At 41.4% G+C, this 15,982-nt stretch overlaps 1 protein-coding gene across 2 annotated transcripts in view; it reads right to left on the reverse strand.

The window, feature by feature from the left end:
- Positions 1 to 15,982, reverse strand: part of LIPI (lipase I) — a 49,411-nt gene that overhangs the window by 12,085 nt on the left and 21,344 nt on the right. For both annotated transcript variants that reach the window (XM_060172143.1, XM_060172142.1), the window contains exons 6-9: positions 13,266 to 13,355; positions 11,943 to 12,122; positions 9,716 to 9,817; positions 2,051 to 2,162 (exon numbers count right to left, since the gene is read on the reverse strand). In XM_060172143.1, the coding sequence (XP_060028126.1) occupies positions 2,051 to 2,162; positions 9,716 to 9,817; positions 11,943 to 12,122; positions 13,266 to 13,355 (484 nt within the window). The remainder of the gene's footprint in view (positions 1 to 2,050; positions 2,163 to 9,715; positions 9,818 to 11,942; positions 12,123 to 13,265; positions 13,356 to 15,982) is intronic.

A 15,982-nucleotide genomic window follows, 5' to 3' on the forward strand; every position in this document is an offset into this window, starting at 1 on the left:
GCTCTCCCCCTGCCAAGAAAATTGGTTCAGTCCTGCTAGTTTTTGCGGGCCCGCTTGTCCCCGCCCCAAGGAACCCTGAGAGAGTTCCAGAGTTCGAGAGTGCTTGGCGCCGCCGTGGGGGAAAGAGGCAGCAGAGTTTTGTTTGGTGATTAGTTTGGTTTAGTTTATGAATCGTTGTTCCTGAATAAAAAATACAGCTTCCCTGCCCAGCCGTGTGTCCTTGAGTCTCTGTTACCCACCCGTGAAGCTAGCCCGGCCAGCTGGAGCCTCCGAATTTTTTCCATGTAGATGATCAAATAACGATCACACTTCCATACATAGATGAGTGATGCAAATAATAATCTTGTGTTGTTCTTGGCATCTTGTCAAATATTTGTAAATTGAATGGATAATTTAAAATATCTGAGATATCCAATCCAAAAATACTTTTTAAAAGTAGTATTTATAAGTAGAATTCCTTTGTCAGAGCACTGTTCAGCTCTGGTTTATGGTAGTACAAGGGATTGAACCTGGAACCTTAGAGCTCTTTGCTTAACCATTATATTATTTTCCCTGCACCTAAAATAAAACTTCTAGTTTACTTTATCATTATCTTATTTCTCCCTCCACCTAAAAAAAAACTACTAGTTTTCAAATTTATTAAACACAAAATTACATGAGAAAAGTATTTTATGTAACAAAATATACATAGTTCACACATGCAGAATTATTTTAAAAATTATATAGGATACTAAGGATAAATAATCTGTCTCCTAGTATTTTCAAAGACTAGTGGAGCTGAGAGTGATTCTCTAAAATGTTGAAATTGGGCCCCATTATTTTATTTCTATTTTAATAAGGATTTATTAGAGCCGAATGGTGTATACCTGGTATAAGCACACATGTTGGCATAGGGAAGGAATCAGGTTCAGCCCACACTCCCACCTGCAGTGTGGGAAGCTTCACAAGTGGTGAAGTAAGTACTTCAGCTGTCTTTCTGTCTCTCTCCATCTCTGTTCTCCCTCCCCATTCAATTTCTCTCTGCCCTACCCAATAAAGTAAAGTGCATTTTTTCAAATAAAAAGGAAGCCATGAATGTGGATCCATTTTACAGACATGGAGACCCAGAAATAACCCTGATAGTTAAAAAAAGGGGGGGAGAGAACCATAGCATCACCCAGGCACATGGGATGCTGGAGATAATATGTGGTACCTTGTGCCTTTAAGTCCAGCACTAAGGAGTTGGCAGGTAGCTTACTCACTAAAGCATACATGTTATCAACCTCAGTGGGTCCCTTTATTTATGTAAATCACCATACATTTATTCACCTCATTGTGAATAGGACCTTTTCTGAAAACTAGAGATAGGGAGAACATTATAGAGATAGCTAAAATAAACAAGGGTTTCTGGGCTAGCGTGAGGCGGTGTTTCTTCCCGGGCACATGCTCTCTGGGTTGGAGAGAACTCGACCAGAGCCAGCCTGGCCTGCTGCTTTCTCAGCAACGCAGGAGAGAGAAGAGACCAGGAACTCGTGGCTGAGTGTGAACGCAATGCAATGCCTTTATTGATCAGAGACAATGCCTCTGTATCTTAGAGACCGGAAGTGGCAAATCAGAAAAGGAAATGGCTAGGAGAGGGGGTGGAGAAAAGAAAAGAGCACAGAGCCAGAAGGTAGCAAGCTTCCATGGCAGCTGTTGTGAAGGTTCTAACCAATGGGATAAACCAGTACCCTGCAGGCAGGGTGGGTCTCAGACAAAACAATGATTATGTAAATAGACCATAGCATCTGCAATGCAGCATGGAGCAGGGGGAGCTGGTGTAATGCCCAACAAAGGGTACCTTCCTCTCTTTTAGTTTTTAGTTACATAATATGAAAAGCTAGTCTCCACAGAAGAAAATAATTAAATCAGCATTTATTATTATATAGAATAGTCTCTAATCTGAGATTCCCTTAAGAGTTAACATCCTAAGACTCTGCATAGAAAAGTTACACTATTTCTATATTCAGAAATAAGATGTTCAAGATAATGAATATTTAATTTATGAAAAAAATTACTAAATTATACTTACTCATAAAGTCTAGGTTCTTCAACCATCCCAAGTTGATTTAATAATTTAAATTTAATATAGCCATCTTTCATAGTTTTATTCAGAACGATGATACTGAGAACAAAATAATAGGCTACAAAACAAAAATATAGATTGCAATTCACAATATTTTTAGCATTGTATTTAAACATGTGCCAGATGTGTATGTGTGTAGAATGTATATGATGTAATACATACACTATTCAAGTAACAGGAAAAAGCACTTCTCTGGTAAATGGCTAATATCATTTAATTGTTATTCTGTTTTAACTACTGTTGCAAGTTAAGAAAGAAAAGGTCTGTTGTGGTTATGAGGAAGGTCAAGTAGTGAATGCTGCTTAGTCTGCAAACTCTAATTTTTATATATCTAAGGCAATATGATAATGTTGCCTATCTAGTGGGTTAATGGTTCTACTGAGTATGCTTAACAGATATGATTCTCCACTTAACTGACAATTTAGAAACGACTATGAAATTTAATAAGTTTTCAGTAGCATGATGTCACAGTAGTTATTACAGTAGGGTCAGACCAAATGATTTCCTAACCTATTTTTGGGTGTTTCCAACACCTTGGGTATTGGAGCTCCAGTCTATGGTCAACTTTTCTATTTTGCTGTGATTCTTATAAAATGAGGTACTTTCTGGTGATGCAAAAGGCTCATACCTGAGGCTCTGAGGTCCCAGGTTCAATCTCCAGCACCACCATAAGCCATCCCCCCATCTCTAGAACAAGTACTGGATTATCTAACTCACAGATGGAAACCAGGAAGCAGGTAAGTAAGGGAAAACACAGGGTGAAGCTCTGATTGAGTCCACTGTATTGCATCAAAGAAAAGGAGTCTGGAGAAAGGTAGAAGGGGATGGGATAGAGGGGCTCTGGGTTCCTGCGACCCCATGAGGGAAAAGGACCTACATTGGGGTAGAGTATCTTGAAGACACAAATCATAGGGAGAAAAGGGATTGTAATGATTTGTCACAACTCTTTGGTAAACCACTAGCCCATCATTAAAGTGGAATATGTATATATGTATATATATATATATATATATGGAAAAACAAATATATTGAAATGATTTTTTAAATTACTGTTATCTTTATATATTTATTGGGTAGAGAAATCTAGAGAGAAGTGGGTGATAGAGAGGGAAAGAGACAGTGTAACAATTGCAGCACTGCTTCGCTACTTTCAAAGCTTTTCCTCTGCAGGTGGGAACCAGGGGTTTGAACCTGATTCCTTTGCCCTCAATGTGGATCAACAATGATAGGGAATGTTCCATTCTCCAAAGGGAGTTGGACAACTTAATCTACCAACTACCCAAGGGAGATGGGTCCTGAAATTAGTGCAGCCTGGAATGTTCCTAGCCGTGACTACAGAATGTGAGCTCAGACCTACAAGGATGCAGAGGTTACACAGGCTCCTGTGTGGAATATGGTGCCCAGATCAAATCAATAGGGTTTATAGTTAACATTATTAATATACTTTTCCCAAATTTGGGAGCTACTCTCTTCCGTGATCCGGCTTTCGAAGTCCTTTTTCCAACCATGACACCATCTCCCCAGAGAATAACCTGAGTCCACCTGCAGATCAGATGTCAGGCTCAGGCAAAAATTAAGTCATGGGCCCCTTGGAATAGACCTAAAATAGACCTACTAGCTTTTTCCAAAATGGAGACCCCAAATCTTCACCTGCAATATTCTTGCCTTTAAGTTCACGATTAGTCAACAATTTGTTCTGCTTTATATCTTAACACTTTTTCAGCCACCAGGTTTCAGATGCCAACCAGACTTCCCTGGGCAAACAACCCCAAAAAGGTGTCCTGGAGCCCTGTCTCCCCAGAGCCCTGCCCCACTAGGGAAAGAGAGAGACAGGCTGGGAGTATGGACCGACCAGTCAACACCCATGTTCAGCGGGGAAGCAATTACAGAAGCCAGACCTTCCACCTTCTGCAACCCACAGTGACCCTGGGTCCATGCTCCCAGAGGGATAGAGAATGGGAAAGCTATCAGGGGAGGGGGTGGGATATGGAGCTCTCGGGGTGGGAATTGTGTGGAAATGCACGCCTCTTATCCTATAATCTTGTCAATATTTGTTTTATAAATAAAAATGTAAAAAACTGGATTCTTGCACATTGTAACATATACACTCAACCAGGTGCATCTTTGGGCCCGTTTGAAATAATTTATTTTTAATCAGACATTTTCCACATTTATGGCAGAGTAGATGTACTTTATTTCTTTTCTCTCTCTCTCTCTCTCTCTCTCCCTCTCTTTCTTTTCTCTCTCAGCTCTGACTCATGGTGATGTGGCAGAGTAGTCCTACTTTATTTCTTCTCTTTCTCTCTCTCTCTCTCTAGCTCTCTCCCTCTCTTTCTTTCTTTTCTCTCTCAGCTCTGACTCATGGTGATGTAGGGGACTGAACCTGGGAGCCTCAGGCCTGAGTCTCTTTGCATAAACATTATGCTATCTTCCTAGCCCATACATCTACTCTCTAGACTCTGTCAATCCTTCTTAACCAAGTGACTAGTTCCTCTTGGCACTTGTTTACTTAGAGATGTTCCTCACCCTGTCTAGACTATGCAAAGTTCTGACTATAAGTTTTTCCAAGTACCATGTCTTCTAGAATACGTGTGTGTGTGTGTGTGTGTGTGTGTGTGTGTGTGTGTGTGTGTGTCTTCTAGGGGACCATGGATGCATGAACAGTTCATGTGAGAAGTGCATGTGCAAAATTATGCACGGTGATAGTTTTTTATCATTTTTACCAAGGGAGTTAACTAACGGGTTATAGTGCAGCAGTCGGCACCATTTCTCATCCCCCTGTGAAAGCTCTTTGTGGAACACTCTCAAAACCTGAGAGCTTTTACATTATCAGGAGCCAGGACTCCAAGGCTTTCTCCAGCCCCTCACTCCCCCTCACTCCTCAGAGCCTGTTCTTTGAAGCAATGCATGCCTGGTGATGGTTACATGTGCCTGTTAAAGCGCCAGTAATTATTTCTTGTTCAGTGGTATTCCTTGTTCTGAAATTTAGTCATTTAGAAATACCTCAAGTAAGGGACTGCATTTATAATTGGCTTCATTAATTTATAACACAAGTGATAGAGTGGTCCTTAATTTGAAATTAAAATAAGTTTCAGCATTATTCTGAAATGGCTGCCCTGCTCTCTATAGATTATTAGGCGTTAACATCCACTCCCCATTCTGCAAAAAAGACAGGTTCAGACTTGCTCAGAAGACTTGTGACAGCATGAAATATGGACACATCAGAGAACAAGCTCACTTCCTTCTGCAAGTGCATACACATTATGGGTTTACAATCCACTAGGCAATAAAGCTTCATTCTCATGTTAAAGACTGCAAAGACCAAGAGACAGAAGAGATGTTAAAATTCTAAGCTCAGGGGCCAGGCGGTAGCACACTGGATTAAGCATACATAATACAAATTTCAGGGACCCAAACAAGGATCATGGTCCTAGCGGCTCCCCTCCTGCAGGGGGGGCACTTCACAAGGAGTGAAGCAAGAGGGTAGCTATCTCTCTGTCTCATTCCCTCCCTATGTTCCCTCCCTTCTCAGTTTCCCTGCTTTATTCAGTGGCCAGTTGTAGCCCCAGGTTTCCCCACCTGCAAGGGGCGGAGGGTCACTTCACAAACTGTTAAGCAAGTCTGCAGGTGTCTGTCTTCCTTCCTCTCTATCTTTCCCTCCCCTATCAATTTCTCAGTCCTAGTCAAAAAAAATCTAAAACATGGCTGCCAGGAACAGTGCAGACACTGAGCCCCAGTGATAACCCTGGAAGGGAAAAAAAAACATTACAAGCATAACTGAAACCCTGGATCCCTTGAAAATGAGCTTGGACACTGAGCATGAACTCAAAAGCAGAAAGAGCAACTTTACCGCAACAACTCAAGACAGTTGAAGCTGGAGGATTTTGGCCCTCACTTATATTAACGGAGAGTCCATCTAGAGAGAAAACCCAAGACTAAACGGCGAGCTTACATGGTTCATTAGACTGCAGATCCGTAATATTTATGTACGTAACACTCCACACCCCAAACAGTCCGCACATTCTTCTTAACAGCGTATGGAACACTCAAGAGCAGACCAGATTTGAGGAGAGAAAGCAAGCCTCAATACATTTTAAAAGACTGAAACTGTGAAAATTCCATAAGAAAAGCTTAGCTGAAATTGATGAGGCGTATGGAGGGAATCTTCACAGAGAATCGCTTGTCTCCATTCGCTCATGCTTCATGAACCAACAGAAGGTAGGTCAATCTTACTTTTCCAAACAAGGCAGGCAGCAACTTCTCTGTAGAAGTATCCTGGCAACACTAGCATCAACCATGAATATGGTACAGACTAAGCAACTAAGAAGCCACCACCATCCTGAGCTCACATTCTCACATTCTGCGCTCATCCAACAAATTGCATTGAGAACAGAAAGAGGGTAGGGGAGATAGCATAATGGTTATGCAAATAGACTCTCATGCCTGAGGCTCCAAAGTCTCAGGTTCAATCCTCTGCACCACCATAAGCCAGAGCTGAGCAGTGCTCTGGGGTTTCTCTCTGTGTATATCTCTCTCTCCCTCTCTCTCTGTATTTCTCTCAAAAATAAAATAAATAAAATATTTTTAAAAAACAAACAAAAAGGGAGTGGGGCTGTAGCGCAGCGGGTTAAGCGCAGGTGGCGCAAAGCACAAGGACCAGCATAAGGATCCCGGTTCGAGCCCCGGCTCCCCACCTGCAGAGGAGTCGCTTCACAGGTGGTGAAGCAGGTCTGCAGGTGTCTGTCTTTCTCTCCTCCTCTCTGTCTTCCCCTCCTCTCTCCATTTCTCTCTGTCCTATCCAACAATGACAACAACAACAATAATAACTACAACAATAAAAAAACAACAAGGGCAACAAAAGGGAATAAATAAAATTTTAAAAAAGAAAAATTTTTTAAAAAAGTAACAGAAAGGAAGAAAAAAAAGTATGGGATATATATTCAATGGAACACTGCTCTTCAATTTAAAAATATATCATGTTATCATGTCTTGGGGTTAGGTGGTGACACACCTGGTTAAGGGCACACATTACAGAGCACAAGGACCAGGGTTCAAGCCCCTGGTCTCTACATATATTGAGAGAGCTTCATGACTGTTGAAGCAGGGCTGTAGGTCTCTCTCTGTGTCACTTTCCCTATCTCTATCCCCCTTCCCTCTCAGTTTCACTCTGTCTTTACCTGATAATAAATAAATAAATGAGATTAAAAGAAAAAAAAGGATATTATGTCTTTGGGATAAAATAGAAGTGGAGGTGATTTTACTCAGTGAAGTAAATAAGAAGGGGAAAGATGTCTACTGGATAGTTTTGGCTGAATGTGAGAAGCAGAGCACTGAGACACCTGAATGTGCAAAAGAAATGAAGAAGTCATCTCCTATGTGTCATCTAGGGTGGAACTTTTCATCATTATGTTAAATGAGATAAGAAAAAAAAGAAGGAAGGATAAATACAGAATGATCTCACTTATAAGTGAAGTTAATACATAGGGAGGGGGCAGGACAGTGGCTCAGAGAGTTAAGCGCACATATGGTGTGAAGTGCAAGGACAGGCATAAGAATCTGGGTTCGAGCCCCCAGCTCCCCACCTGCAGGGGAGTCGCTTCACAGGCGGTGAAGCAGGTCTGCAGGTGTCTGTCTTTCTCTCCCCCTTTCTGTCTTCCCCTCCTCTCTCCATTTCTCTCTGTTCTATCCAACAATGACGACATCAATAACAACGATAATAATAATGAGCACAACAATGGTAAAACAACCAAGGTAACAAAAAAGGGAAAAAAATGGCCTCCAGGGTCAGTGGCTGCATGGTGCAGGCAATAACCCCGGAGGGGGAAAAAAAAAAAAAAGAACAACAACGTTAAACAACAAGGGCAACAAAAGGGGGAAAAAATGGCCTCCAGGAGCAGTGGATTCATAGTGCAGGCGCCAGCCCAGCAATAACCCTGAAGGCAAAGAAATAAATAAGGAGGGGAAGGAAGGCTATCAAGTGACACTTGGACTGATCATGGTGTATTGCATGAAAGAAAAGAAGTCCAGGGTAGGAGGGGGGAGGGGCTGAAGAGAGCCTGGGTTGTAGATGAAAATATTCTGCAGAAAATGTTCATGTTCACAGGGAGATAAAAGCTGTACCACGGGTCAGTGACTGCACTGCAAACTATTAAACCCCCCAGTGAGGATGACTGAGAAACAGTCACCATGCATAATTTTACACGTTCATTTTTCACAATAAGTGTTCATACATCCATGGTTCCTTTGAAAATACACATAAGGGACAGGACGGGAGCACCATGGGTTAAATGCATGTGGCTGGAAGCTCAGGACCCAAGTGAGGATCCTGGTTCTAGCAGGGAGGAGAGGAGAAAGATAGACACCTGCAGGGGAGTCGCTTCACAGGCGGTGAAGCAGGTCTGCAGGTGTCTGTCTTTCTCTTCTTCTCTGTCTTCCCCTCCTCTCTCGATTTCTCTCTGTCCTGTCCAGCAGGCACAACGGCTATGACGACAGTGGCAATAACAACTACAAGGGCAACAAGATGGGAAGGGCGGCCTCCAGGAGCAGTGGATTCATGGTGCAGCACCAAGCCCCAGCAATAACCCTAGAGGCAAAAGAAAGAAAGAAAGAAAGAAAGAAAGAAAGAAAGAAAGAAAGAAAGAAAGAAAGAAAGAAAGAAAGAAAGAGAGAGAGAGAGAGAGGGAGAGGAGAGAGAGAGAGAGAGAGGAAGGAAGGAAGGAAGGAAGGAAGGAAGGAAGAAAGAAAGAAAGAAAGAAAGAAAGAAAGAAAGAAAGAAAGAAAGAAAGAAACGGGGGGTTGGGTGGTAGCACAGCAGGTTAAGCTCATGTGGTGCAAAGCTCAAGGACCAGCATAAGGATCCTGGTTCAAGCCCCCGGCTCCCCACCTGCAGGGAAGTCGCTTCACAGGCGGTGAAGCAGGTCTGCAGGTGTCTGTCTTTCTCTCCCCCTCTCTGTCTTCCCCTCCTCTCTCCATTTCTGTATGTCCTATCCAACAACGAACAACATCAACAATGGCAATAATAATAGCTACAACAAGGCTACAACAACAAGGGCAACAAAAGGGGGGAAAAATGGCCTCCAGGAGTAGTGGATTCATGGTGCAGGCACTGAGCCCAGCAATAACCCTGGAGGAAAAAGAAAACATAATTAGGGGGGCAGATGGTACTGCAGCGGTTAAGCTCATGTGGCGCAAAGCTCAAGGACTGACATGAGGATCCCGGTTCGAGCCCCCGGCTCCCCACCTGCAGGGAGTCGCTTCACAGGCGGTGAAGCAGGTCTGCAGGTGTCTGTCTTTCTCTCTCCCTCTCTGTCTCCTCTCTGTCTCCCTCTCTGACTCCTCTCTCCATTACTCTGTCCTATTCAACAACAACAAAAACAACAAAACAACAAGGGCAACAAAAGGGATAATAAATAACAAAAAAAAAGAAGGAAGGAAGGAAGGAAGGAAGGAAGAAAGAAAGAGAGAGAAAGCAAGTACACATACACACAACTGCTATTGGTTCTGACAGCCTTCAGTGTACCTTGACAGTACATAACACAATTTAAGTGGCTAGGAAGATTATTTTTATTTGTTTTTAGTGCTAACAACTTAAAAAAAATGCTAACAACTTACTACAGAATGGCTTTGTACCAGTAGTATCCAAAAAGACAGTGGTCCTAAGTGACCTTTCTCTTTTTTCTATTAAGATATCTTTCCACAGCTCAGCTTGATAACCTGAGATTTGGAAGAAAAAGAAAAAAAAAACATTAAAATTAGACTTCCTTCAAATAGCACACACAACTTTCAAACCACTGAAAGAATTAAAGAAGGAATAATTATAAAACTAGTAAACCATAACAATACATGAATTGTATTGTGCAAAATCATTTATCAAACAATTTCAGATTCTAATAACAATGGCAACCCTTAAGCTCAAGATTCGTAAATAAACCCATCCCCATGAAAATCTTATCAAGCCACAACCTGCTATGCCAATCAATGTTTACTACAACATTATATTTTGAATTTAGATAATTAAATGAATTCTTTAATAAATTCAACAGAAATAAACTAGTTAGGTAAATCCTGAACACACAATCAAGCCCTCTAAGCGCACACCCAAATTCATATAGAAAGGTCAGGCTTACAAAGCTAGATCACACATAGGTGGAGATATTTAGGTCCATAAAGATAGGATCTGTGTGTATGTCGCATATACTATGTACAGTATAGCATAATGGCAGATACATATGTTTTGTAGCCATGAAGAAAATACACTATATGCATACACACTCAAGGTCCATCCTACTTTCTGGTCCTATGTTGCCACCTCCAAATATGAGATTTGAAATACGGAAGGAAAAATACTACGCTGAGGATTCAGAGGGTGAGAACTAACTTTACCTTGTGCCCTGAAGTAATCAGATTCTGCAGTCTAATAACATTCTCATTTATAGAAGAAATGATGGCACCAAGGAAGTCATACTCAGTGTGAGTTCTGAAGACAATGAATAAATACTACAAGGTATTTTGTGGTGAGCAAAAAATGTCTAGGAGCTTTGAAGTCTGGCAGAGTCTGACTAGCATAGCACATGCCTTTCTCTGTATACATTAACATAAATATCCTGCAGCAAATGCTTAAGGAGGTTGTTTAATTTGAGCTTTGTAATCTCTACTCAACTTACTAAAGTTCTTAAACTTTGAAAATATTGCTAGGGGGTCTGGTAGAATGCACAGATAACCATGCTCATTGGCCCTAGCTCGAGTCTCAGTTTCCCCCTGCATGGGGAATGCTTCAGAGGTGTTGAAGCATTGCTGCAGGCATCTATCTATCCTTCCCTTAACAATTTCTATTGTCCTTTCAAATTTAAAAACAAATAAAGAAAAAGGGGGGAAAATCACCACCAGGAGTGGTGGATTTGTTGTGCAGGCACTGAACTCCATTGATAACTCTGATGACAAAGAAAAAGCAAGGAAGGAAAGAAGGGAGGGAGGGAGGGAGGGAGGGAGGGAGGAAAGAAGGGAAGTAGGGAGGGAGGAAGTAATGGAGGGAGGAAGGAAAGGCAGGGAGGGAAAGAGGAAGGAAGGAAGAAAGGAAGGAAGGAAGGAAGGAAGGAAGGAAGGAAGGAAGGAAGGAAGGGAGGAAGGGAGGAAGGGAGGGAGGGAGGGAAGGAAGGGAGGGAGGAAGGGAAGGAGGAAGGCAGGGAGGGAAGGAGGGAGGGAGGAAAGGGGTAAAGAAAGAGAAAGAAGGGAAAAAAAAGAAAGAAAGAAGGCAGGAAAGAAAAAGAAAGCACGCATTTCTAGAAGATATAATAGTTTTTTTTGTTTGGTTGGTGTATTTTTTGTTTGTTTCTTCCAGGGTTATCACTGGGGCTTGGTGCCTACACTATAAATCCACTGCTCCTGTAGCCATACTTTTTAATTTTTTCCCATAGGATAAAGAGAAATTGAGAGAGCAGGAGAAGATAGAGAGGGAGAGAGAAAGATAGACACCTACAGACCTGCTGCACCACTTATAACAAACATTTAGGGTCACTAAGATTGTGCAAGTTTCTTTCTTGAAGTGATTATAAGGAAGATATTATGAGTGAGGAAGAGATGAAAATACCCTTTTGTTTATCAAAACAGTACCCTCCAGGAGGTCATCAAATTCTACCTGCTATGTACATCACAGAAAGTTCTTTGAGCAAAATAGATTTAAAATAGTCAAAAGTGAATGATTTCCTTTGGTTGTTTCACTTCACAGATAAACTTTTCATAAAATGCTAGTAAATTTACAAGTGCATATTAAAGTTTTCTATAGAAAATAGTGTCATTCAGTTCCACAAAGAATTATAAAAATAATAACAATCTCTCTTACCTAGCTTAGGACATGATTTTTTCTTAAAACCATCACTAAAGCCTTCACAGTCCATGCATAAGCCAATCTTGTAATCATTGTAGGAAGCACAAGGAAAGGAAATAAAATTGCACTTTGTTTCCAGAGTTGCCATGAACAAGTAAACTGCCCTCTGGTGATCACATTTAATAAATTCAATGCCTTAAGGTTTATAAATTAAGCAAAAGAATCATGAATGTATTAAGACACGTTCAAGTAAGTTATAAAACTTAAAAGTTCTACTTAACACTATGTATTTTCAAAATATCAAATTGTCAATCACAATACGCAACTTTATTTCTAGCAACTATTAACAAGTGACACCAATAAAAACATATTAGTGTGTCCTTTACATGAGATTTCTAAGAATCATTCTACGTAGTTAACAGCAAAAATGTTTCCTTTCAGTAATTGAACAGCTAGTGTATACATCTCTCTGGTGACCACCACACTCCTACCATTTCCAGCCAATTACAGTATTAACTTATAGAGGAAGCTGACATGAAAACTTCACTGTTTTCCTTTTCCCAAATTTTCACATCTTTGTCCCTTTGACTAACATTCTTTTTAAAAAAATATTTATTTATTCCCTTTTGTTATCCTTGTTGTTTTCTTGTCGTTATTACTGATGTCATTGTTGTTGGCTAGGACAGAGAGAAATGGAGAGAGTAGGGGAAGAAGGGGGGGTGGGGGGGGCGGGAGATAAAGATAGACACCTGCAGACCTGCTTCACCACCTGTGAAACTACTTCCCTACAGTGACTAACATTCTTAATCTTGGTCAGTTACCCTGATAGACTGAGAATATTTCTTATTAGGGCTCTAAATTTGTCAAATTACTCCATTCCTGGAGTAATTACTTAGCCATATACATATGCAAAATAAGCAACTAAAAAAACTTCTGAATCTTTCTCTGTACAGTATTGTAATAATAAAGATTTAATCCCGAGACCAAATTGACATACATATTTCATAAACCTTGCTAAGCCTACTTCTCTAATGACTTATGATCTCCCATAATATTTAATATGGTCAGTAAGATCATGGAACCTTTTTTTTTTTTTTTTTTTTTTTTAACCAGAGCACTGCTCAGCTCTGGTGTATGGTGGTGTGGGGAATTAGACCTGGGATTTCAGAGCCTCAGGCAGGGGAGTCCTTTTGCATAACCATTATGCTATCAACTCCCACCCTTGAATCTGTCCTTTGACACCTTTCATTCATAACCCCGGGAAATAGCCACTAGCAGCCTCTGAAGAGATGTGACTTAGAGTCATACACAATGTGCTCAAAAATACAATGTTTATACCTGAAAAAATTGTTTTAGGACAGCCAGGCTGTTTTTTTCCTCCGTTTGGGTAAAAATCTATATGTCCCAGTGGCTCGTTAATACCTAAGCCTGGGGAGAGAGAGAACCTCAGAATCACCATGAGCGTAGAATCAGGTCTGCCGCCCCCACCGGCGTCAACGCGAGTCACCCGTCAAATCCAGTTTAAAAAGAGAGGTTTTTCTGGTACCCTTTTAATTAACTACTTGTAAGAATGATATTATGTGAAGTTAACATGTTTACCATTCACCAAGAGGCCAAGTTGCAGTTCTTTATGCTTTGAATACATAAGTGGAAAAAAAAAAACAGTGGAAATATATAGTAGTTGGAAAAAGACTTTACAAAATATAAAAATAAAAAAAACTGTGCATAGATAAGCATCATAGAGAAGGAGCAGTCAATACCGAGTGAGAATGGACGGTTAGGTTTATTCGTTTGCTTATTTATTTATTTACTTATTTGAAGGTAAGAATGCTACTGAAGCTTTCCCCATGTAGGTAGGTGGGGACTGGGATCTTGAACCTGGAACCATTTATATGGTAACATGTGTGCCGCCAGGTATGCCACAACCCTTCTCCGCCCCTTTGGGCTTCCCCCCTCCAGGGTTATCACTGGTGCCAGCATTGTGCACTCACTGCTCCTGGTGGCCATTCTCTCCCCCATTTTTACTGGATACAGAGAAATGAAAGGGAGTGGGGAGATAGAGGGAGGAAGAGAAAGATAGACACCACACCTGCTTCGAGGTTTGTGAAGTGACCCCGCCCATTCCCTGCAGGTGGAGAGAAGGACTTGAAACCCGATCCTTGAGCAGGTCCTTGTGCTTAGTACTATGTGCTCTTAACCTGATGTGCCAGGACCCCTAACTTTAAGACATTTTCTCATTTAAAGATTAAATTGACTTATTGTGTGTGTGAGAGAGACTTTTACTTGAGGCAGAGAGAAGGAGAGAGAGGGAGAAAGTAAGATGAGTGGGTGAGGGAGAGAGATAGAGGTAGAGAGAGAGAGAAGAGAAAGCCTGATAATTACAATGGCATATGCAATGCTGAGGATCAAACCAGAAACCGTGGACATGAGAGTTCAATATTCTACCAGTTAAACCATTTCCCCGTATTTCTATGTATTGCTACCAGGGTAATTGCTAAGGATTTCACACATGTGCCTGCACAATTCCAGTATTTCCATCAGCCTTTTTTTGAATAGAGGATAAGAAGGGGGAAAAAAGGAAAGGAGGAGAAAGAAAGATAGAAAGAAAAAAATTAAGAAAGGCAGAGACAGAGGGAGACAAAGAGAGAGAGAGAGAGAGAGCACAAGAGGGCACACTGGGCAGTGGTGCCCCTTGTTAAGCACATAAATCACCAAGCACAAGGATCAGGATTCTAGCCCCAGCTACACACCTGCAGGAGAGCAGTGAAGCAAGTCTTCAGGTGTCTATCTTTCTCTCCCTCTCTCCCTCTATCTCACCATCTCTCTCAATTTCTCTCTGTCCTATCTGAGAAAGAGAGGAAGAAAGAAAGAAGGAAGGAAAGAAAGAAAGAAGAAAAAGAAAGAAGGAAAGAAAGAAAGAAAGAAAGAAAGAAAGAAAGAAAGAAAGAAAGAAAGAAAAGGAAAGTGAAGAAGCAGCTGTAAGCACTGCTTATGAAACTCCCACCCCCCTCCTCTTCCGCCTCCACAGGTAGGGGCAGCAGTTTGAACACTGGTTTTCACGGACAGCAATATGTGCTTTCAACTGGGTGAGCCACCACATGGACCTAAAATACCAACTACATTTTGAAGTAGCTCGGTTAGAGAAATTTCCACGAAGGGGGTCCAAAGGAAGAAAAGACCTAGAAGGGAATTGGGCGGTAGCGCAGCGGGTTAAGCACAGTGGCACAAAGCCCGAGGACAGGAGTAAGGATCCCAGTTCGAGCCCCCGGCTCCCCACCTGCAGGAGAGTCACTTCACAGGAGGTGAAGCAGGTCTGCAGGTGTCTGTCTTTCTCTCTCCCTCTCTGTCTTCCCCTCCTCTCTCCATTTCTCTCTGTACTATCTAAGAATGACATCAATAACAACAACAATAAAAACAAAAAACAAGGACAACAAAAGGGAAAATAAATAAATATAGACAAAAAAACATAAAAAAAGAGAAAAGACCTAGGATCTGAGCTGACATATATGTGAACATGTCTGGGGGGAGGGGGTTCAAATAAGTTGGAGTACTGTGGTGTAACGCGCGAAAGGAAATACTGGAGAGAAAGACACCAAAGCACATAAGACCTTTTTCAGCCAGGGTGAGGAATGACTGTCACTCTGGATAATGCCTAGCCCTTGGTGTGACATTCAGTGGGGGGAGGGGGGATTTAAATATACTGCTTCAGCTGGAGCAAATCAGAGTGACTTGGAATCTGTTGTTATGATTTAAAGGTTTATGTCAGTCTTTTGATTCTTTAACTTCTAGGAGGTCCATAACTCAGGGGAGCTATAAGAATGAATGACAGCTGAAAGATCAAGGACTGTGGTTATATATGAAATCTCGCTGCCAAATAAGATCTTAAGGCGTTGATTTGCTGTGCCAGAAATTTTCTCAACACAAGAACTCTAGAGAAAGACAAGAAATAAATGTCAGAGTCTGACTGTAAAGCTTAAGATGCAACAACTGGTTTTTAACTCTCATTAGCAATACAATAACATCTGCTAAGATGTTGGCTGGGGATTGACAATGCT

This window comes from Erinaceus europaeus, chromosome 14 (assembly GCF_950295315.1).
Source record: "Erinaceus europaeus chromosome 14, mEriEur2.1, whole genome shotgun sequence".
In the NCBI taxonomy this organism is placed as follows: Eukaryota; Metazoa; Chordata; class Mammalia; order Eulipotyphla; family Erinaceidae; genus Erinaceus; species Erinaceus europaeus.